The sequence below is a fragment of the Carcharodon carcharias genome, chromosome 20 (genome assembly GCF_017639515.1).
Source record: "Carcharodon carcharias isolate sCarCar2 chromosome 20, sCarCar2.pri, whole genome shotgun sequence".
In the NCBI taxonomy this organism is placed as follows: Eukaryota; Metazoa; Chordata; class Chondrichthyes; order Lamniformes; family Lamnidae; genus Carcharodon; species Carcharodon carcharias.
Genome location: NC_054486.1, coordinates 7,564,104 through 7,589,643, shown reverse-complemented (window position 1 = coordinate 7,589,643; position 25,540 = coordinate 7,564,104). Strand labels below are relative to the sequence as shown.

Genomic DNA, 25,540 nt, shown 5'->3' with positions numbered 1-25,540 from the left:
TCTCCCAGGAGTTTTCTCAGGACAGTATTGTAAGCCCAGCTAGCTTCATCACTGACCTTCCCTCCATCATCAGGTCATAAATTTCTCAGAATAAGTCAATCCATGTTCACATATGGCAAAACTTGGACAGCATCCAGGCTTGGACTGGTAAGTAGCAAATGACATTGGTGCACACAGGTACTGGGCAATAACTGTGTCCAGTAAGAGAGAGCCTAACCACATCCCTTTGACAATCAATAGAATTACAGTTGCCAAATCCCCCATTATCAAAACCCTAGGGGCCTCCATTGAGCAAAACCCAACTAGATCAGCCACATAAATGACAAGGCTATTACAGCAGGTCAGAAGCTTGATGTTCTATGGTGAATAACACATGAACTGATTACCCAAAAGCTTCATCACCACCTACAAGGCACAAGTCAAGAATGTGATGGAACACCATACACTTACCTGGATGAGTGCAGCTGCTGCAACAAACTGAAGAAGCTCGTCACCACTAAACAACAACCACTTGCTTGTGTATAGTGCCCATAATGAGGCAAAAGGTTCTAAAGTGCTTAACAAGAAAAAGTCTTGGCACCAAGAGATATCAGGACTGATGATCAAAAGTTTAGCCATAGAGGTAGGTTTCAAGAAGCATCTTAAAGGAGGAGAGAGAGGCAGAGAGGTTTAGGGAGTGAACTCTAGAGCTTTGATTCAAGGCAGGTGAAAGCATGGTCACCAATGATGGAGCAGTTAAAGGAAATGGAGGAACACAGAAACCTGCAGGCTTGTAGCACTGGAGGAGGTTACAGAGATATAAAGAGGTGGGTCATGGAGGATTTGGAAACAAGGATGAGAATTTTAAAATGGTCGCATTGTCACACTGGGGTCAGTGTACATACAAACGTACGAAATAGGATCAGAAGTAGGCCGTTCAGCCCCTTGAGCCTGCTCCGCCATTTAATAATATCATGGCTGATCTGTTTGTGTTTCAAATTCCACATTCCCGTCTCGCCCTGATATCCTTTGATTCCATTGCCTAACAAGAATCTGTCTACCTCTGCCTTAAAAATATTTAATGACCCTGCCTCCACCACCTTCTGAGGCAGAGAGTTCCAGCAGACTGTAGATGAGCAAGCATGGGTGAAGGGTGAACGAGGCTTGGTGCGAGGCGAGGTATGGGCAACGGAGTTTGTTTGTGCAGGTTGTTTATGTAGGTTGGAAGGTGGGAAGGCTGTCTGGAAGAACATTGGAATAGTCAAGTCTGGCTGTAATAAAGTCACGAGTGAGGGTTTCACCGGATGAACTAAGGCAGGATAGGAGTCACAGTATCATGTACTCCATTGAAGGAGGCCATTCAGCCCATCAAGTCAAAACGCCAGCTCCCCACTGGGCAATCTGGTCAGTCCCGCTTCCCTGCGAGTTTACAGAGGTGGAAGGGAGGCCTTCCTAGCGATGGAGCAGATTTGTGGTCTGTAACTCATCGTGAGGTCAAATAGATTAGTAACATTGCAAATGGCCTGGCTCAGGTTCAACCAGTTGCTAGGAAGAGGAAAAGTCAGGGAATGAATTTGTGGCAGACACCAAAGATACTGGCTTCATTCTTCCCAATATTTAGTTTGTGGAAATTTCTGCTCATTTAGTACTGGATATCAGACATGCAGTGTGACAAACCAGGGACCATGGAGCGATCAAAAAAGATGGTGGTAAGACACAGCTAATGCTGTCAGTGTAGATGTGAAACCTGATGTGTTTTCAGTTAATAGCTCTGAGGGGCAGCATGTAGATAAGAAATAGAAGATAGATCCCTGGGGCACACCAGATGTCACATTGTTGGAGCGGGGAGAAAAGTCAATGCCGGTGATTCTCCAGCTATGATTCGATGGATAAGAATGGTACCAGCCAAAGGCAGTTCCACATAATTGGAAGAAGAGGAGAATGGAGGGGAATGTTGTGGTGAGCTGTGTTGAAGTCTGCAGATAAACAAAGAAGGATGAGGAGAAATAGTTTACCATGATCACAGTCACATAGAAACTCATTTGTGACTTTGAAGGCCATTTTAGTAATTCCAAAGGAGAGAGTAATTTGTTTGATTGAAAACCCATTCATTAAACATCCATTCCCTCTCCCGTGCACCATGACTACAGTATATATTGTCTATAGAATGTCTCTGCAAAGATGTCACCAAAGCCTTTTTAACAGCATTTGTGAACCTGTGATGTCTACAAAGAGAAAGATAGGCAGCAGATGCATGGGAACACCATCACCTCCGGGTTCCTCTCGAAGTCAAGTCTATTCCTGGCTTGGAAATCTTATGTTTATTTTTTTCTTAAATAGTGTTTGCTCTGGTCATTACAGATGAGCTTTCAGGCGGAAGTTGCTGATCTTGACTAAGCCAAATAGATTAGCAGGAAAGTACCCCATATTAATACTTAAAATTACTGATAATCATTTCACTTCAAAACACTCAAGAGACCAGTGACCTGCCCGAGCCAGCTCTGAAGATATTTCTGTATCTTGCCATTTCAATGGAAATAAGCGAAAACAGAAGACAAAAACAGAAAGGACCTTTCATCTGAAAGCTCACCTGTAATGACCAGAGCAAACGCTGTTTAAGAAAAAAGTAAGCATTAAAAACATAAGGAAATTAAATAGGTGGTACACAGGATTAACCTGCTATCTATCCTCTTGCCTCAGTTCAGATGTGATAGAAGTCTCTTTCTGCTGGTCATGAGGTTCTGGATTAAATTAGCTTCAGTAGACTTGAATCAGTTGACAGTGGCAAACAGTAAAGAAAGATGTGTATTTATGCAACACCTCATCATGTCGCAATGCACATGAATTAATTATTTTTGAAGTGTAATGACCTATGTAGAAAAATTTGACAGCTACTTTGAGGGAAGGCCACCACCAGCAACGTAATGAATGAGCAGTTAATCTGTTTTGGGTGGTGTTGGTTAGGGGCTGTTCTCCCAAACCCACGACCACTACCATCTAGAAGGACAAGGCCAGCCGATACATGGGAACATCACCGCCTGGAAGTTTCCCTCCAAACCACACACCACCCTGACTTGAATATATCATTGTTCCTTCACTGTTGCCAAGCCAAAATCTTGGAACTCCCTTCCTAACAGCACTGTGGGTGTACCGACACCACTTGGACTGCAGCGGCTCCAGAAGGCAGCTCACCAACACCCTCTCAAGGGCAATTAGGGATGGGCAATAAATGCTGGCCTAGCCGGTGACGCCCTGTAAAATGAATTTTAAAAACGCGATCTATAAAATCCACACACAGATGGGGGTACCTCTGGAACTATTCCCTGAGTACTGAATGGGAAAGCTTGCGAGTTTTTGTACTCAAATCTTGGAGTGGGATTTGAACTTACAACCTTTTGACTCAAAGATGTGTTTTACCAACAGAGCCAATGACTGGTAACATAAAAGGTCACAGACACAACATTGCCAATCTCACTCCTAGAGTCTATCAGGATTGTTGGCCCATGAACTGAAAGTTTCATAATAACACAGTTCAGACACCTTTCTAAGGTTAGGTCTCAAACACATTGCTAATGAAGAACACAGACAGCTATGCTCTGCTTTATTTGCTTGTGCTTTATCTGCACTGGAATGTTCGATGTTTACAGTGGGTGCTAAGAGTGGAAGTATTCTCTTCCTATCCTTGCCTGAAAGAGCTTCCAAAGTCCATTCCATAACATGGAGGGCATTAGAAGTTTTAACAACTTCCTGTACAGTTTAGTGCTACTGCTTCAATTTCACAGTCTAATTATTTTTTCTTTTTTAATAAGATATTTTCATTCCTTTCTGTTGCTAAAATTATTCCTAAACATGCTGCTATCCTTTCCCTATCATTTGTGTCATTCTCTAATGCTTGTTGGTTGGTGTCTCACTGTAGCTGTCTTTATCCCTTTTTCTCTAGCTTTCTCCTTCTCTCCATTTCTCTTTTTAACTCTTGTATTTCCTTCTTTTAACTGACATGAGTAATTTTAACGTCATTTAGCTACTTTAAGGTCAGCTAGCTATTCCTTCCTAAAATACATATTGGCCATGAGCAGGAATGTTATACCAGTCATTAGGAACCCTCTCATGTTTGGTGACACATCTTGCTGAATCAGGGTATGTAGAGCTTGACAGTAATAATCCTTTTCTCAAAGCTGCAACACCAAGGTCAGTTTCATTACTGCAGCAGCCACATTGTTAGCAATATGTACAATCTATATATCTATCTGGCATGACTGGCAGCTGCCTGTCTCAGAAGATGATAATGTAAGTGCCAAAACAGCCTAGTTAGTTTGCTTTGCAGTAACATCATGACTAGCTGAAGAGTCCAGTTCTCGAACAATAACCTTGTCACAGATGGTGCAGGAATAAATTACAGAACCAGAACATGAAGCTAGAGCAGCTTTCAGCTCTCCTCTTTCCTCTTTTCCAGCAGTCTCTCTCCAGCCTTTGGGTTCCCCAATGGAGCACAGTCCTTCAGTGTGGCTTGCTGTTAGCTACATCTTCCCAGCTTGTGGCATTAATGTTGAAAATGTTCCGGTCTCTTTTACAAATACCTTTGAACCTGAGCCTGCCCTTTAACCATCTGCAAGTTCTCCATTCAGGAGATCCATTGCAGTTTTATCGTCTTCTATCTGATATAGGTGATAAAGCCACTTGGGGGGGTTCTCTGTTTGACAAAAGTTATTAGACTTGGCAACTTTGCTTCATCAAGTACTTTGGTGAAAGGAGTATGGCTGTGACAGTGTTTGGAAGAGTTCAGCCTTCTTTCATACCTATCAAAGGTAATCCAGACCTCTTCTACCACATAGCAGCATGCTTAGTGTCTTGCATTTCTGACAGGTGTGATGTTTGACTCTTTGGTGAAGCTATGGCCCATAAAAACATTTTTTATACTTGTTATCAATATTGTTTACCATCGTCATTTAGGTATTTTTCATCCTTCATTTAGGTTCACTCCATGTCACAGTCAGTTCTTAGACAAGAGGTCTCTGCTTTGTAATAGGCTTCTAGGAATTGCTTCAGAGATGCCAGGAATTTTTCACTATGATTTATTTGCACCCATTTCACCCTGTGGAAACTTGCATACCCTCTGCTTAGTGTGCTCCTGATCTAATCACAGATTATGAATTTGCAGTATAAATAATTCTATAATTATATGCAAAGTATATTAAAGCACCTGAAACTCTAAAACTGGGCCTTTTCTGCAGTTTATAATGTTTTGAACTGTACTCCAATGTTGTATTTATTGTCCTAAAACATCACCATGAGCGAGTTACATATATTTAAGGCAAAAGTGAAGAAATACTGAGAGAAAACTTTTGTGAAGCTAGTTTTCAAAAAGTTTTTAACTTTTATTTTTAATTTCATGGACATAACAAAAAATAGAGTAACATTGTAAAAAAAGTCTCATGGCCAGAAATTAGGTGAGAATGATGGCCTAGTGAATTGGGAACACAGGAATCATGAGTTGAAATTCCACCATGGCAAGTTCTGACATTTTTGGACTAGCCTTAAAAGATTGCTGTGAAACTCAGCCAGCCCACTACTTCCTTACCTGACCTGGCCTATGTGTGAGTTCAATTGCCTTGTTCACTTTTAAGATCGTCAGAGCACCAAAGTTAGGCAGTAAGTACTGCCTTGCCAAAGTGGCTCACACCCCAAGAACAAATAAAAAATTCAAAATAGAGCTTTTTTTTTAGCAGTGTAGGAAAACTAACTGTAGAATAACAAACAAGGACTTGACAAGGTAACAGCTTAAGAAGCCTCGACACAGTTTGGATCCTTGGTATAAGGCTAAATGAATTTAAAGGGACAGGCCAATTCAGATCCCCAAAGGGATGGTCCAAGTCTCAGAGACCCAAGACAAGCACATTGCTTCCAAAACTGTGAACCGGATGAAATCCAAGTGCTGTATTTTATAGAATAAGTTATTTTGTTATCTTTAAATATTGCTTCATTCATAATTGTTAAGCAAAACATTTGCCTTGACATATCAAAATATTCTGTTTTTATTTAGAAGTAAGTGAGTACAGATGTCAACAAGGTTCACTGTCTTGGTTCTCCTCAAGCCACTGTCTTATTGACTTACTGTTTATTCTTGCAGATGAGCTTGACAGTTACATGTATCAGACAGTGGGACACGAGGCTATAGATCTGTATTCAGAAGCCATTGGCCTGCCACTCTACCGTCACACTATCCAAGGTAGCAGTCTAGCAATTGGAAGAGACTACACCAAATGTGAAGGCGATGAAGTGGAAGACCTCTACCGTCTTCTGAAGCTGATTAAGGTACTGATGAGAATGTTTTGAACAGTCTTGAGTTATTTTTAAAATATTAATGAACTTTACTATTGTAGCTCTTTCTCATACGAAATCAAATCAAAATAATATTGTGCAAATATACATGTTTTACAACCTACGGTTTGACTTTGGAATGCATAAGTCAGAGTGCCCACATTGGAGTTTGCTACTGAAGGACAGTACATGCTGGTTTGGTCCATGTTGTATTTCGTAGTACGCTTTCATTTGTTCAACCTTAACAAATGTGTAACTTCCCAATGAACCTACATTTGCATGATTTGCAGACCAAAGGAGTCAAAAATCTTTATGCTGCACTTCATTTAATAATTGACTCAGCAATTCAAAGTAAACATAAAATAATTTCATAAAAGCAAAATACTGTGGATGCTGGAAATCCGAAACAAAAACAGGAAATGCTGGAAAAACTCAGCCGGTCTGGCAGCATCTGTGGTGAGAGAAACAAGTTAACGATTCGGGTCCGAATGACTTAAAATAATTTCATATACTTTTCACAACACTGTTAAACAAAATAAGTGCTGCTTTGCCTTGGTGACATTGTCAATGGGTTGATTATATTTAGGGTGTTGTTACATTCAGAGACCAGGTTAGGGTAACTTGTGGCTGACAGACCAAATCCCACACTACCAGCAGCCTCATTGCTCTCTGCACATGTGTCTGCAGAGTGTTGCTCGGTAACAATCTACGTTTTAATGTTAGCAGAAAGGCAATGGACGGGTGGATCTGTATTACAAGTGAAGTTTAAAAGATTTGCAAGATGATCAATATTTTAAGTTTAGCTGTGCAATTAATTTAAATTATATTGTGTGGATGTGTAGCCAAAATGGTACAAGGTTACTTTATAGAGTTGGTTTCACACTACTTATGAAGGGCACTTCACACCCAATTTGCACAATATCTTAAAACCCAAACCATTATGTTCACCCAACAATATAGTATCAAGGGCTTCTTAACATAACAAAAAAACTCAACTGTTGTGGATGATTTTATAAAAGTAAAATACCGCGGATACTGGAAATCTGAAACAAAAACAGAAAATGCTGGCACTACCCAGCAGGTCTGGCAGCATCTGTGGGGAGAGAAAAAGGGCTAAGATTCCGATTCCAACGTGATTCTCCTTCGGATGATTTTATGCTTGAATCAGAAATTCTTTATAGTAAAGGTGAAAAGGAGGTGATTTGTGAATGGGCATCCCATGATTAGAAGAGGTATGTATATGCCTGAGGTCGACCCTTATTAGTTGATTCACAACACTGCATAACAATTGTCACATTTTAAATAAAAATGATTCTACTTTGAGCATGAAAAATCACACAGCATTGCTGTGCACCAAGTCTTCATAATTACTTTTTCCCCCTGTGAAGCACTTTATCTTCACTTGTGCAGACTAACTAATTGCTTTCAAGTCCACAAGAAGTTGGATTGAGATTCATTGCAGATACTTCATTAGTTCAGGATCTTAATTGTCATTAACCATTTATTCCCTATCCCTAATGTCTGGGGTGTTTGATGTATTTAATTAAATCAGCATCAAATTTTACTAAATAGTCATACTGAAAAGCTGCAAATATCCTTTAATGACATATTCCCAGTTAACAATAAAAGGGAGAATGCTAGTTTGCCTCTCTGATTCATAGTTTGCTAATGAAATTGTATGTTTCCAAGCTGGATGGTTCTGTTAACGGTTGTTAATTACAAGCTTGCTCACTTTTTTTATATTGAAAGAGGAATTTCAATTGTGCTTTTGTTTGAGAGGTTGTTTGGATAAAAGCTCTATCCCACTTGCTTTGCCCTAGACCTAACAGAAGAAGCTTACTTTAGGAGCAATAATCACTTATTCCCTTTTCCAAACATGTAGCATTTTTGTTGTTAACTTTGGTCATTCTATTATCTGTAAAATTATCCATTTAAATTTAAAAATCATTTTTCTTTGGACCTCCATCCTAAAGTCTTAATTACCCATGTCCTTTATTAGTCTATTCTGGCTAAGTAATAGGCCCTAGAGATGATCCAGGCTTCTTCTGTTAATGTAGAGTAACTGGTTATCATCAATCTAGTAACGCCTAAGTTTTAAAATTCTCATTCAAAAGTTCAAATCCTATCTGTAACCTCCTGCATCCATTCGAGGACGATGTTCCTCCAATACTGGCCTCTTGTGCATCCCCCACTCCCTTTATCCCACTATTGGCAACTGCACCTTCAGCTCTTTGACCCTTAGATCCGAAGTTCTCTCCATTCCCCTCTCCTCCTTTACGACTATTAAAATCTTCCTCTTTGATCAAGTTGTTGCTCATCTGAAGTCTCTTTCTTTGGCTAGGTGTCAGTTTTTAGCTGATTGTGTTCCTTGAGATGTTTTACCATGTTAAAGCCACTATGAAAATGTGAAGAATTGTTGGATGCTACATGTTAAGAGCCTCTTTCCTTCTCGATTTTCTCCTCCTCGTTTGTGTATGAAAGCAGAGGTCTGTTTTTCATCTTATCAGCAGAGGTTGTAACATTCACTAGGGGTTAATTTTCATCTTTGACATCTGAGCAGTATGTGGCTGACTGGGCAAATTATGACTGAACACACCATTTCTCCAGGTAGGAGACTTCTCCTGGACTTTGCTAGTGTTGGCCTGGAAGCAGTTCTTTGAATTGCCTATTTTTAGGCTAAGTTGACTCAGCCCTAACTTTTCTCAATGTGCATTAGGAAACCAGCTTAGCTGTCAGTGCATCTACTGAAAGTCTGGCTCAGATCAGAAAGTCGACACGTGGAGAATGTAGGTTTGAACCCACGCTACAACACTCTGTGGACCACAATCAGACCCTCAGCGATTTTGATTTGTGAAATAATTTAAGTCTCACCATCTTCAAATAATATTCTGTAGCTGCTGTGTGAAGTGCAATGGTGATTACTTAAATTAATGGACCACTATAATGTGTATGAATTAGCTTTAATATAAATGCAACAGAAAACTTGTCCACTCCAGGTTGATTGGAAAAAGATTTTACTGTAAGATGACTGTAATATTACATGACTGAACCAAATCGAGATGTCTGAAATTAATTCTGAGAAATTGTGAACTGTGTAACAATAATAAAGCATGTAAAATATAAATCCTTTAATGTAATATAATGTCTGAAGGTGATTCACAGAGGATAATAAAACAAAATAGTGAAGAGATATTAAGGCTGATAACCGAAGGCTTGGTTAGAGGTAGGGTTTAAGGAGTGCCTTAGAGGAGAAAGTGAGATAGAGAGTTTTAGGAATGGAAATCCAGAGCTGAGGGTCTAGGCAGCTAAATGTACGGCCTCCATTGGTGGAGCGATTAACATCGGGGATACTCAAAAAGCCAGGGTTAGAGGAGCGTGGATATCTTGGAGGATTGTGAGGCTGGAAGAGATTACAGAGATAGGGAAGGGTGAGGCCATGGAGGGATTTGAAAACAAGATTGAGAACTTTAAAACTAAGGAATTGTTTAACCAAGATCCAGTGTTGGTCAGCGAGGACGGCGGGGGGGGGGGATGGGTGAATGGCATTTGGTGTGAGTTAGGACATGGGTCACAGAGGTTTGGATGAGCTTAAGTTGACAGAGGGTCGAAAGTGGGAGGGTAGTCAGGAGTATATTAGAATAGCCAAGTCAGGAGATAACAAAGGTATTAATTTAAGAGTGTCAGCAGGGGTGCAGATGGGCGATATTATGGAGGTAAAAATAAGCAGGCTTAGCATAGATGTATGGTTGAAATCTCATCTCAGGGTCAAGTATGATACCAAGATTACAGTTCAGTCTCAAATAGTTGCCAGTGAGAGAGATGGAATTGGTGGAGAGGGAGCAGAGTTTATGATGGGAACAGAAGTCTTCCCAATATTTAATTGGAGGAAATTTCTGCTCATCCAGTATTTGATGTCGGATAAGCAGTCTGACAATTTAGAGACAGTGGAGGAGCTGAGAGAGGTTGTGATGAGGTAGATCTGGGTGTCGTCAATGTACACGTGAAATCTAATGTCTTTTCGGCTGTTGTCACTGAGGGGCAGCATGCAGATGAGAAATAGGAGGGGGCCAAAGATAGATCCTGCAGCACAAAGCTATCAATGAAATGCCAGAAAAGAAGGAACTTGCCTTTCTGATCCGTTGTATGCCCCAAGATATTTCACAGTCAATGAATTAATTGTTTTTGAAGTGTCATCACCATTATTATGTAGGAAAACATGGAAGCTGAGCTGCCACAGCCAGCAATGAGATAAATAACCAGTGAATATAGCCCTAGTTAAGGCACTTGTAATATGTAATTGAGTTGTTGCCATTGATGTCAAAGCTGACCAGGTAATATTGTGCAATGAATAGAGCAGCAATAAGGAAACTGCAATTATGCAAGATTCATATAAACACACTTGGTCAGAAGTTGTGTGAATGGGACATGAAGCAACTCCACATGTGTGTATTTCGTGCATTTGTAATTAGTTACAAGTCACATTTTGCCAGCTTGACCAAAACCTACCCTTTGCTGGGGGTAAGTCAGCAGAGACCAGTTATGGTAAAAATACATTGACAGCTCGAGCTGCCCTGAGTTGTCAGCTGTATGGGCCGAATGGTACAAGAAATAGAATATTCACAGTGGCTTGATTGGGGAAGAGTGCAGGCATATTGTTAGGAATAGTTTAGATGGTGTATGCAACTTATTTGTTGTAGATACAACCTGTGCTTGATGGCAACACTAAGCACCCGGATGGCAAAGTGTTCATTTTCCACCAGGAATATGTTATCTTAATGGTTTCACCATTTTTATAAAGTTTTGAAACAGCTCATCATTATATAAACATCAGTGTCTTGCTTCTTGTATACATATGTGCATCAGTCCTTGCTGCCTGTAGAAGCAATGAAAATGATCATATACAAGAAAGTGTCATTAAAAGTAAGATTGTTTAGGAGAAATGTCTACATTAAGAATACCCTAGAAATGCAGTTACTTCTGCCTTCAGTTAAAAATGTTCAGTACTTTGAAGAGATGGGGAGCATTTTATTTTGAAAATAATTTTATGTATTTTACGTGCTCCATTTTGATCAGTAATTTTAGGGTACAGGAGATAGTGTAATGCACTAAAACTGTTTGCTTGGATTAAGCAAGCATTTATCCTGCATTTATGGTATTGAAGAAGCTAAATTTATTCACCGTATTCAGAATACCTTAAACACAGTTTAAAAACAGTAAGGATATGTTGGTTAAAGTGTAGGTAGGCCTTTGGGACTATATATGAATGTTTCAAAAATCTGAAATGAAGGCATCATTTAGAGAAATACAGAACATGGCAGCAAAAAGACACCGCTTGATGAGAATATTTACTAATCCCATAGTGCTTGCTTAATAGGGATGACTTTCTAATGGAATTGTCTCACATTAACTGCTGTAAAATTGTTTTTTAATAATTTAAAATTCACTTGAATGATTGCCAGATTTCTATAAATTTGGTTACCATTTTTTATTGTGAGCAAAGGCATCAGGTTATAAAGACCACTGGATAATAAAGAGCATAGGGTAAAAGGTGCTTGTAACTATTTTGACAACTAATGGAATTAATAATAATTTCTGAAAGTTTTTGTGTTATTCTTGCTAATATCCTTTAAAAGTACTGCTCAACCATTTTGGGGAGGCAGTGGCATAGTGGCATTGTCACTGGACTAGTGTTCCAGAGACCCAGGGTAATGCTCTGGGGACCCAGGTTCAAATCCCATCATGGCAGATGGTGAAATTTGAATTCAATTAAAATGCATTAAAAGTCTGATGATGACCATGAGACCATTGCTGATTATCGTAAAAACCCACCTGGTTCACTGATAACCTTTTAGGGAAGGAAATCTGCTGCCTTACATGTAACTCCAGACCTACAGCAATGTGGTTGACTCTTAAATGCCCCCTGAACAAGGTGAGTTAGGGATGGGCAATAAATGCTAGCCTAGTCAGCGATGCCCACATCCTATGAACAAATAAAAATAAATTGGGGTACCTCTGTTGTGCAGCCCACATATAGGCAGGTTTAGGTTCTCTCTTTCCCCTTTCCTTGGTTATCATTACCTCATCTGGTTTGTGAAAATAATAAAACATTGCTATTGATTTCACTCCAGGTACAGTACAGATATATTAGTAGAAACTGCGTAGCAGTTTTATTTTGCTTATGAATTATGGCAACGGATATTGATGGAAGGTTGTTGTTTGTGAATTCTTTGCATAACACAAGTGCCTATCTTCTGAAGCATGCTTGCCTTTTACACTTACTGTGCTGTGTGTCTTAAAATTAGGCAAATAATTAATCATCAAAATATTTAAAATTCTTTTTTAAATTGAAAAGACAGAAGAATTATTAATGTGTTCAGGTTTTCCGTATAATTACAGCCAACTGGGGAAAGGTTAATTAGTGTTGTAAATTTGCAGCTATTCAGGCCAGGAAATAGCTTGATCCTTTAATTTTTTAATTAATCATTTATCAGGCAGTTATGTATCTAGTTAGCAACAGTTGCTTTAGAAGTTCTGCTATGTAGCCAGGAAATTTATTGAAACTTCATTTGCACACATTGTAATTTCTCTCCAAAACGGAGTCAAAAAGATTTTTCTGTGTTAAAAGTTGAAGAGGCCATTCTGTCTCACGTGCTATGACATTTCACCATTTGACTATAGCAGGTTTTGTAGCTGTGTTTTTTATTTACCCTCTTCTCAAACTGGTACCTGATGATGGCATCTGATTCCGGTTTTACTGGTATTCCTCTTGCACCTTGTGCAAATGTGTGTTATTAGTATGTTGGTAACGAACATCAACTCCCTATTCAACCATTGAGGGAATCCCAGCTGAGTCTCACCCTATCCGCACCTGATGACAGCAAAAACACACTCTCTCTCGCACACACATGTGCACACACACTCTCACTACCAAACACAGACACTCACTGTCTCACACACACACACTCACTGTCTCACACACACGCACTCTCAGTCTCACACACACGCACTCTCAGTCTCACACACACACACTCACTGCCTCACACACACGCACTCACTGTCTCACACATGCACTCACTGTCTCACACACACGCACTCACTGCCTCACACACACACTCACTGTCTCACACACACTCTCACTCTCACACACACACACTCACTCTCACACACACACTCACTCTCACACACACACTCTCTCTCTCACACACACACTCTCTCTCACACACACACTCTCACTCTCACACACTCTCTCACACACGCTCTAACACACACTCTCGCTCATACACCACACACACGCACGTTCTCTCTCTCACACACACATGCTCGCTCTCTCTCACACACACTTACACACTCTTACAATCTCTCTTTCTCTCTCACACACATCCTCTCTCACTCACATACACACACTTTCTCTCTCTCTCTCTCACACACACACCCACACACATACTCTCTCTCACAACATACTCTCTGTCTCACACTCTCTCACACGCACACTCTCTCTCTCTCACACTCACACATTCTCTCTCTCACACACACACATTCACACTCATACACACTCTCACATGCACTCTCTCACACTCACATTCTCTCTCTCACATGCCCACACACTCTCTCTCACACTCACATACTCTCTCTCTCTCACACACACACACACACACGCATACTTCTTTGTGCCAGGGTATCAGCTGGATTGTGATCAGATTGCAGCTGAAAATTGTGTTTATTTCTGTTGTCATCAGGTGAGGACCCTGCTTGATGTTTTAAACCTCCTGCTTAGTCCAGGATACTTAAGACTAATTGTAATTCCTGTGCAGCCTGGGCTGAAATTGACAAACTCGACACAAATCAGCATTCAAGTCTTTTTTGGCCTATATGACTGACTCAGCACTAAATCTCCTTGCAGCAAGGCGTAAAGAGGGAATGCACTTAATGCTTGACTCCTCTCCCATCCAAATTTTCAAGGCCTTTCCCTTAACCTTTCCTGTTGGGAGAAGAATTATAATGCATTATAATAGAAAAGAGTTAAAGCCTTTTTTTTGTACATAATTATACTATAGACTTTGAGTAAAGAAGTTCCACAAAACTTGTTTCAAGACCATGTTATCTGCTTCTGGTATTTAGTTAGATGTGGCCATGTTTGTAAGTAGTTAGTTAAATGTCCCATAAACTAATGAGGTATTGGAGTGAAAATTTCAGTAATGTTAATGATGAAAGCATAGAGGCAGACATTAATACATAGCTCTAGCACAGAATATAATAAGTCTTAACTCGCAATGCACCTGATCCAAAGTTAAGAATGCAGCACAAAGACTGACCACAAATGCCCTTGAACTAGATTGGAGAGTACAGATAGTATGCAGCCTAGGCAATGCAGGGTTTTGTTTTGGCAACTTTAAGATCACTCTTATGTTAGAAGTGATTGTATTCTGAATAATTTGCAAATGCAGTTATTTATTTTGATCTATTCTCAACATTGCATGTGTTACTATAATATGGTAGTGGGAAGTGTGTTTTATACTTTGATCTGTAACCACAAGCACAAGCTTGACACTAGCAGTGTTAATGCTTTACCTCTTGTTATCAGCTGTAAATTATGCCATAATTGTTAGGGTATTATTGCTTTGGCTGCGTTCGCTGCCACTGCGGCATTCACCGCAGTCACAGTGCCTATGATAGCACTGCCAGTGACACGGCAGGTAGCTGTCTGTATCAAAGAACACCATTTTGGATGCCTGCCGATTATTGCCCCACTCCCAACCCCTTGCTGTTTCGCTCAGTGCCGCCCCTGTCATTGCTCCGGCCGTCACTTTACTTGCTGCCCCGGTCGCAACTTCGTTCGCTGTGCCCTTCGTCGCTTCTTTCACCTCTCACTCGCTGCCCCTCTTGTCGACCCTCTCGCTGCTCTGCTCGCTGACCTGCCTTCAACCCTTGAGCCTCGCCCCTTTGCTTACTGCCCTGCACCCTGAGCAAAGTGGCCAGCGTTGCAGCGGCAAGCGAAGCGGAAAACCGGATGAGGTGGTCAGTGTGGTGAAGCGGTTGGGGGGGAGGGGGGTGGCACAGGATGGGTGGTGAGCAGGGTGAACAAGTGGGTGGTGAGCATTCAGTGTATAGTTGGCACACAGTGATGACATTAACAGCACCACGCATGCACCCACAGAGTGGGTGCCAATTTCCTGCTGCAGGTGCACAATGATGACGTTAGTGGTACAAATTTCCTGTTCCGATGCAGTGGCAGGATATACAATGTAATGCTTCAAGAAGATTCCACATCGCTGACTTTGTTTTGTGTATATCTTTGTACTCACTGAGGCCAAGAAGATTGCTGCTGGGAATGAGTTACTTCTGTTATAAGTATCCAGTGCTGGTAAACCTTTCCCCAACATTATGCTTAAACCTCGCAAGGATTTATAGCACCAGTGTTTTTTTTTTCTATTTTCCACACCAGTCATGGTTGGCAGGCAGGATTAAGATTGATACCCCCAAGAAATTTAGTTCTGATTAAGCTGATTCCATATTGGATCCTTTCATCCATGTTGGCAGAGGAGACTTTAATTCTGACAGATGAATATGGGAGTTCAGAAGCTATAAAGCATTCTACCATTATGATTGTATACTTTATTTATGGCACTGTTTTCAAATATACACCTTTATGTAAGCAGAAAGAAAGAACACAATTTTACATAGCACTGCATCAGATCCTCGAGAAAGCCCAAAGTATATCAAAAAGATTACTTTTGAAATGCTACCATCAATTTGAGCATGGCAAAATCCTACTAGAATTATAGGAAATGAACCTGCATTTGATGGTCTTGGTTGAGGGAGCAATGTTAGTCAGGACACTGGACACTTGCTGCTCTTGTTGAAATCTTTCATGTTCAGCCAAGTAGGCAGATGGGCCCTTAGTTTATGAAAACTTATCTGAAAGACAGCACCTCTGATAGTGCAGCACTGAGAGAATGCTGCACTAAGGTCTCAGCCTCACTAAGGTCTCAGCCTAAATCTTGTGTTTAAATCCTGGATGAGGCTTCTTTGGCAGTGGGAGTATACGTTTATCTTTCCATTCCTGGTTGGGATTTCTCTACAGTCGATATTATTGTTTTGTTAAGCGGGTGACAGAGCCTATTCCCAGGCCTGAATGTTTGAGATGGGTGGATGGAGGTACTTGAGCATAATCCATGTTGGCTTTCCGATTTAACTTGTATTAATACAGGCAAATGCGAATTTCCGACTTAACTTGTATTAATACAGGCAAATGCGAATTTCCGATTTAACTTGTATTAATACAGGCAAATGCGAATTTCCGATTTAACTTGTATTAATACAGGCAAATGCGAATTTCCGATTTAACTTGTATTAATACAGGCAAATGCGAATTTCCGATTTAACTTGTATTAATACAGGCAAATGCGAATTTCCGATTTAACTTGTATTAATACAGGCAAATGCGAATCTTCCACTGGGAGCCACTTTGTAACCTGACTGAATTCAACCACTCACAGCATTGGAAATGTCTAAGCATCTATTTTCTACTCAGTGTCAGCTACTGGTTAGGTAGAACAGTAAGAGTGTGTTGGGGAGATGTAAAGAGAGAGGGAAAGCGAAGTGTTAAAAACGACGTCCATTAGAAACACATTCTCTGATCACCAGTTCACCATTATTGGTTGTGAGGAAGTTCCCAGCTGTAGATCCAGTCTCTCAGTTTAAAATAGTCTCACAAAAGGCTGTGAAGTGACAAACATGAAAGAAAAAGTAAAAATGGGCATGTGTGACAGAGTTAACAATGAGGTTATAGTTCCTATGCACAACAATAATTGTTTGAAATAGCACCGTTGCTTTTCCAATACACTTAATTTCCAATACATTCAATTTCCTATCAGACTAAAAACTGCATTTAATCACCCATTTCTTTGTTCCTCCTTGCATGAGAACCATCCAATATTGTGTGTTCAAGAGTTGATACAGTCACAGTGCAAGATTTTCTCCCGTTAGGCTTTAGTAGTATTGATGTGAACAGTCAGACAGGGAGGCTGGCTGGCTAAGGATGGTGTGAGAAAGCCTTGAGGCTGTACTCATCAGTTTAAACTTGCTGATTGCCAGGTTTTCCTAATTTTGCATTTCCAGGGCACTGTTGCCATGACCTTGTCTGCAATATATGAGGGTCTGGGTCTCTGAGCATCTCACGTGGTCATGGAATGGTTAGACATACATTGTTTACCAGACTCCAAGTGAACTGTGCACTCGCAGCCAGTTTGATAAACACACATTTCCTGCCTTTATCAGGGAGATCACAGAATGTGAAGTATGAGTTTCCAGTTTTACTTATTCCCTTCAGCTCTTTTCCTGTTTAAAGAAACTTACTAATGGGGTGTTGAACGGTTCCCATTTGGATTTCAGTTACTAGTTGTTAACTACTTATTCTTCTAGATGTCTGGCAAATCTTCAGGGGGGAAAAAAAAGAGAAAAAAACAATTTTACTTTTAATCTTTTAGCACAAAATAAACTGAACCTTTCCTTTTGGATTTATTTCAATTGCGCAGGTTGTACTTGCATTTGAAAGTTGAAAATAGAACAAGTGAGGCAAAATATTTTAGCAGATGCAAGCCTTTTGAGTAATTCTGTTAATATTGCATGTAAAAGATAGTGCTCCTTCCAATACCAAGTGCGTAATCTGATTTAATTGTTTCATTCACATAATTGGAGCTGTTGGATCCTTAATTTAAGCACTGATTAAGTAGTTATAGGCTCGATTTCCCATAGGCTGCTAAGTCTGTTTGCTTTGTGTTTTACCTGATGGTAATAATAGCCATCAGGTAAAACCAATTTACCTGGTGGCATCCCCTCAGTTACCAACAGTCTGGGCTTAATAAGATAATCAAAGGTCCTTCAACAAATCAGGCATTTTCATCAATGCATTTGGCTAGGTACTGTTTAAAACAAATCAGCTTCTTTTTAGTTGGACAAGGCTGGAGCCCTGTTTTCAGCAAGCCAGATTTCTAGCTGTCTGCTTAAACAGGACTGGGGAGGGAGGCTGGCGTTGAAACAACACATCTTTAGTTTCTCCAGCTGGCCTGCACTTGGGGATGTGGGGCTGTGCCTTCTGCCCATGCCTGGCAGTATCCTTTTTTTTTGGACTTAATGACTGCTGACCGAGAAATTTAAAATCTGTAAGAGGGAGTTTAAGGTGGCCAGTGTTATATAGCCTGTGGTAGGTGTAGCCTTTTTTTTAAAAAGAAAGATCACTTTTGGTGAAAACTCCTTGCCCTTAGCAATTGCAGGAATCCAGAATAAAAAGTAATGGTATGTCCCTGTACAAATCATTTGAGTGGGGGCATTGCTGATCTCCAATTGATCTTTGAATGTGAAGTCATCTCTCATTAAAATCAATGGCCAATTAAAATGCTGCCTACCATTATGATCACTTTGTGTTTGTGTTAATGGGTATAATTTTAAAGTGCCAGAAATTGCATTCAGACCACCCAGGTTTTAAGCCAAGTGTGCAGCCATTATTTGTTACTTCAGATCTGCTTTAACTACCCATAAGCAAAAATTCCTGTTAGTACATTCTGGAGTTGATCATCAATTGATGCGTGTTGTAAAGCTCTTACCAGGAATTTGTCAATGCTATGTCTATAAGACAATTTTAGACGTAGTTATGTGAAAGACACATAAGCTACCAATGGTATTGGACTAAAAGAATGGTTCAGATGGGAAGCTTACACAGAACTAGACACTGGAAAAGAAGTTGAGGTAAGTTAGTTGGAGAAAGACATGAAAGGAATAGGTCTGTATGACAGGATCAAGCATGCTGACTTATTACAGCTGTGTTGCAATATATTTATGTTGAATAATGGAGAAGTAGAATCAACTTTTAAATATATAATAAGCAAAAACTTTAATTGTTAGTTTCCTAATATTCTTTGAATAATGAGAAATGTTCACCCTTAATGCATGCTAATCTATATTTGAGGGACGTAGGACGTAGGAGCAGGAGTTGACCATTCAGCTCTTTGAGTCTGCACTGCCGTTCAATAAGATCATGGCTGATCTGTTTGTGGTCTCAATTCCACCTTCCTGTCTGCCCTCCACAACCCTTGACTCCCTTGTTTATCAAAAAACTATCAAATTCAGCCTTGAATAAATTGACCTGGCCTCCATAGCTTCCTGGGGAAGAGAATTACACAGACTAATGACCCTTGGAGAGAAAACATTTCTCCTCATCTCCATCTTTTATTCTTAAACTGGGTCCCCTAACTCTCGTCTCTGTTGCTATTATGGGTGTCTGCATTTTGCGGTCAGTGACGAAGTAATGGTGCTCTGACCTTGCAGAAAGCTGCTCACAAAATGATCTTTATGGCATGGGCTTCTCCTTTTCCACTATCAGTTTGTTTCTGGCACCAAGTCAAGGTGATCTTCAGGCACCCAGCAGTGATGGTGATGTCAAATGGGGTAAAGCAATTGGAATGTTCTTAGACAAATAGCCATGAAGTAAAAATTACTGAATTGCTTTACTTTTAATTTTAAATTTTAGAGCTAGTGAAATAAATAATTGGGACAAGCACATGGGATTAAGGTAGAAAATAAAATATCATAAACTTTAAAACAAATTGAAAATATGTATTTTTTTTATAATGGAGAGTTTTGACATTCAACAAATATAAAACTGCTCATTCAGTGCTACGGAGCCTGTTTAATAGTAATAATGAAGTTTTTATGCTGTTAAGAATTACACCTTATTAAAGAAGGTGCAACTTTCCAAAGCTTCTTACAGTGCGATTAAATTCTTGTCAGTTCATAGATCTCTAATTAGTTGCAGTCTGGGGAAACCTCAACAATTCACCCTATGGAAAAGCATTGAAAAGCAGCTTCTGGCTTTCCGTGTTTAACTGTGCAAGTGCAAATGCCAGAAGTTGCTGTCATTATCAGGAATGATAACCGCGAATGCTGACAGTTTGACTGTCATTACTACTGCAAAATCCAGGCCTTATATCTCTGACCAAAAATAATGGGATGAAATATTCCGCTGCCTACTGGCTGTAAGAAACTAATGTTGTTAAAGTCTAATTCAGGATTTTTACTTCAAGAAGATAAAGGCTGCCTGATGTGGCGCATTGAAAGTTGTCACACTAGTGTGGTAGTGGATACTCATCTGAGGGTAAAGCAAATGCAACATAGAAAGATGGGAGTAAGAGGGAAAGGCGCAAAGAGCTTTTCCAACCAATAAATTCTGAAATGTTACCAAGAAATAACTTTGAAGCAGATGATGCAAATAGGTTCAAGAGATATTTGGATGCTCTTCTTGAGAGATAAGATTTGAGTGATATGGTGAGAAGGTGATTAGATCCAAACCTGTGACTTCTGTTATCTAGGACAAGGGCAGCAGATGCATGGGAACACCACTACCTGCAAGGTCCTGTCTGAGCCACTCACCATCCTGACTTGGAAATATATCGCCCTCCCTTCATTGTCGCTGGGTCAGAATTCTGGAACTTCCTCCCGTACCTACACCACAGGGACTGCAGCAGTTCAAGAAGGCAGCTCACCACCACCTTCTCAAGGGCAATTAAGGATGGGCAATAAATGCTGGCGATGCCCACGTCCTGTGAAAGAATAAAAAGAATTGGATTAGCAAGTGGAAAACATGTGATACGTTTGTTGAGCTGAAATACCCTGTCCTAAAAATCCTTTCATTATGAAAACATGATTTGAACTATAGGATTAATTTTACTAGATATTACAATGGAATAGCCTGCCTAGTAGCTAGTACATATTTGAAGCTTGGTCTTAATATATGTCCTTCTAGGCGGTGGAGGTTGCAGGCTTAGATCTACCCATAAATGTCACCAAACCTGTATTTAGGAAGTAACGTTTTGTGTAGTTCATTTTTGTTTCTCCAGCTTCTTACATAATTATTTGATTCCATTGTACATGTGCTCAGTAAGATCCAACTAAAGTCATGGCCACAGCACTATATTTTATTTCTGTTGTTGAGTTATTCAATTTACCGGCTGGGGACTGAGCACAGAAGTGTGAAGAGCATTGTTGTAAAAGGTTTACAGGATTTTGAAACCTGTACTGTATAAATCAACTTTGTTTTGATTTGTCCGCAGATCTACAAGTCGCACCTCACAACCTAACTATGTATGTCTCAACTAATTAAACGGAATACAGTAGTATTAAAATATCCGTTAAACCTGGGGCAGGGAGCTTCTTTCTTATCACAGGCCGTTCACACACAGATAAGATCAGTCGCAGGTCACACACACAAAAATAAACTTAATTTAGCTTCTTTAGAGAGAATGTAGAAAGGTTCAACTCACCCGCTGTTTTAATGCGATGGCTGAGTTTGAACATTATATTGTTAAATTTTATTACAGTAGTTTTGCTGATGATAAATGCCATTTTGAAGGTGCTATTATAGGTCCACATTTTTAGAAACCCTGCTGCAGGCCAGATGAAATTGAGCAATGGGGCAGATCCAGCCCATGGGCCGTTGGTTGCCTACCCCTGTGTTAAACACACACAATATCCCACACAGATGAAAGGAGAGCAGTTAGGAAGCAATTTTATGCTTACGGTATTGGGAGTTCGGATCCACCGCAGGAGGACTGTGATATATTTAATACTTAGACTCATACACTAACCGCGGCTCAGATATTTTATGTTAGTGGTAGTTCATGGAGGCCTGCCTCCTTGCCTTGCCTTATGCAGAGCGGTGCCCCTCAAGCTATTTTATCACTTGTCTCCCCCTGACAGAGCGATGCCTATGGTCCCTCATTGGACAAAGGCTAATTACCAGTTATTGTATATATGCTGATACCTATTATTTCCTGTTTGACATATTTATGTTACTTTTTATGTGCAAACAGAATATACGTGCACAGAATTTGCACTCACATGCCAAGTCAACATCATTATCTCTAATATCCTCTGTGATTTGAAGGATTTTCTTCTGGGAAATCGAGAATATTTTTCCTACATATTTTCATTCCAAAAAAGTACTTGGCAGACTGCATACTGCAGTCAACATCACCTACAGAAAAATTTCTGTTTACAGTGAAGTCATAGTGTGGTAACTTTTAATAGATTACTTTTGAACATGCATGTCTCGGAGTTAAATTAAATATTTATAAATTACATCATTTTAAGGGATGTCAAAGTGTCTTGCTTATGTTAAAAAGAAAATTAATAACAGGTACCAGATAAAATAGCCACATTGAGAAATATTGCAGAATATTAATTGTAAAATGGCTAATTCTTAGATTGGCATCACCGGGCACCTCTATTTTCATACTAAAATTTCTAAATACTACTTGTGCATTTTATTTGCATGCAGGAATTTCTGCATTTTACTAGGCCAGTTTATTATGTATTGTGTATGTGGAATCTTTTTTCTCTCGGGTTTGTTGATGTTACACTAGTGCCCTCTATGGCTCATTTCTGAATAATTGCTATAATGTGAGGTTATCAGATGCTTCAGTAACCTTTAAGTCAGTGTGGTAAACTGAGTTTTTCTCTGAACTCATTAACTATGAAAAGCCAATTTGGATTTAGAAGTAATTTCAGCTTCAGTGAGGCCTCTGAGCCAACAAAGGAAACAATGGTCTGTTTTAAATCCTTACTTGTGTTAATAACTCATATTAGTTAGCTCTTGTTTGCAAATGTAAGATTTTTCTCTCCCTTTCATCAGGGTAATTTGAGAACGACAGAATCAAATCATACGTTCAGTTAATGGAGCTTGAGTTTGAAAGTAGCCATCGAAATATATTGGTTTTGGGGTGGGAGGTGGGATGCAAACAAGTGAAAGGTCTTTCGCACGAGGTATTCTTAAGTAAGGCTTACTTTAGGAACACAGGGCAAAGGAGTGCAGATTATTGGTATTAATAATGTTTCTTGGAGATGAACAAGAGGCATTGGCTGCTTTATAGTTCTATAAAACATAGAGCACTTTGTTAATTAATGCAGTCATCATGCTAATCCTGTGACATTTTCGATGCTGAAAATTTTCCACATTAGGGTAGTCCTTCGAGGATCTGATTTCAGCATTACTGCATTCTCAGTTTAGTGCAGTTGCCAAAAGTTGTAAGGTTCTGTGCCAGAAGTTACATTTGTCTCTAAAATTAACAGCCAGTTACACTGGGAAATGTGTGTGCTGTCACAGTTGCACAGCATGGTGACTACAGTCAAATTATGTCTGTATTTTTCTGCTTAATATGCTCTGCTTAATCCTGTTTAATGATGATGAAAAAAGATAACATTATTGTGGTTTGCCAGAAGTAGACATGCCATCGGCATTTATGTACAATATAAGAGATTTCTTGGTGCTATTTTTTTCACTGTGTCCAATGCTTCTTTTGACATTTGAATATTTTAAATTGTATTACCTGGAAAGGGTAACTTAATATTAAAGGAGAATCTACATTTTTATTGGGATTATTTCTGGAGTTCCGTTTCATAAATGCGTTGATTTAATTATGTCGGTGAAAACGTCTAATTTGATGAATTAGAGTGGGGTTAAAGGTAGTCATCATAAACAATGGTTGCCTTAACCATATTGAAACTCCAGCAATGTAACAGAAATCTAGCTGTGACCATTGGGAAATATGACTAAAATTATAGGTTTTTATGATGTACTTTGTTAATTAGTTACAATCTGAGCAAAATCAGCCAAACCAATGTAAAAGATAGGGGTAGGTGAACTACGTCCAAGACCACAGGCACACATGTTTTCCTAGATCTTTTACACTGATTCAAGATTCAGTTCACCCTGAATCAGCCTCTGCCCACATTCCAGGTCAAAATTGAGAGATTCCGCTGTTGTATTGGCTCAGGAAGCCTGTTCTAATCGTGCTCATTTTCTTAGGCATCTAGGCACCAGCTCTACAACAACAACCTGTGTTTATATCACACCGTTAATGAAATGAAACATCCTGAGGCTCTTCACAGGAGCATTACAAAACAAAGTATGAAGCCGAGACACACATTAGCTCAGATGACCAAAAGCTTGGTCAAAGAGATCTTATAGGCGAAGAGCAAGGTGGAGTGGTTTAGGAAGGATATACCAGAGTTTGGGGCCAAGGCAACTGGGGCATTTCCCAGTTACTACCTTAATGTTTTCATATTAAAGCATGTTTAATTTTCTAAGGAACTGACTAGTGTGCACCAGCTAAAGTATTAAGTGGTTTTTAATAGTTTTCATTGATTTTAAAAAGGTGGAAGACTGGACACCTCATTGAAAGAGAATATTTTTGACAAATCCAATTTCAGTTGTATTAATGAAACTGCGCCATGTCGCCACACTTAAATATATCAAGAAATACTTAATACTGGAAAGAAAAACAGTTAATTATATTCTACTACTCTTCACGATTGCACTAGTTCATAAAAGATTATATATGATTATGTGATTATGCAAAGGGAAACTTGAAACGTAACCCGATCAGCGTGATTTCAGTCGCATTTGGATGCAATTTCCTGATTGCGTCCAAAGTGGAAACTCCACCCCACTATTTCTAAAATATTGCTAGATTTGGTATCAGTGTTGATTATAATATTTTTTGTTTTGACCCTCATAGAAGACTGGTAATGTTTAAAAAGAAATCCGAACTTCCAATTAATAGCTAAAAAGGATGACACAGCAAGATTTCAGGTTTTGAAGCCTTTACTGTAACCGATGACCGAAAACGCTATTAACGAAACACTATTTTCTTTTTGTAGCAATTTAAACTTTAAACTATAGAAAGGAACATTCCTCTGTTATACTTATAACATATCACACTCGCCACGGAATTACAGTCCTTGTAGCAAACAGTCCACAGTTGCTTCCAGCTTCTTACGAGTTCACATTTTCCCGTTTCACCCAATAGTAACTTTGAGTGACCATCTCCAGTTGCTTACCTCAGTTTTGGAGAGTTTTTCAAATCGACTATCAGCAGTAAAGCCCACTCCGATGATTCTTCTTTCCCAGGGCCATGTCAGGCCAAATCTCCTGGATTCCTTGGATAGCTGTGGAATGCATCTCTTTGATGAGAGACCATCTCCCTCCCACACTGGGCTTTGGTAGCTTGCAAGGAACCTGAGGCCTCTTCTAAACTCAACCTGCTGACCACATCAACGGCTGTTCTATTCCCCTCTCTCTTTTCCTTTTGCCCCAAAAGCTTGAGGCTGGCAAATCTATTTACTGTTAGCACAGCTGCTCTTACCCTTTATTTCCAGATGTGAGAGCTTTGCACCTTGATTAGTGGATACC

At 39.7% G+C, this 25,540-nt stretch overlaps 1 protein-coding gene across 2 annotated transcripts in view; it reads left to right on the top strand.

Annotated features, from left to right (window-relative positions):
* dph6 (diphthamine biosynthesis 6) overlaps positions 1-25,540 on the top strand; it is a 230,290-nt gene that overhangs the window by 3,357 nt on the left and 201,393 nt on the right. For both annotated transcript variants that reach the window (XM_041215295.1, XM_041215296.1), the window contains exon 3: positions 6,107-6,291. In XM_041215295.1, coding sequence (XP_041071229.1) covers positions 6,107-6,291 — 185 coding nt within the window. The remainder of the gene's footprint in view (positions 1-6,106; positions 6,292-25,540) is intronic.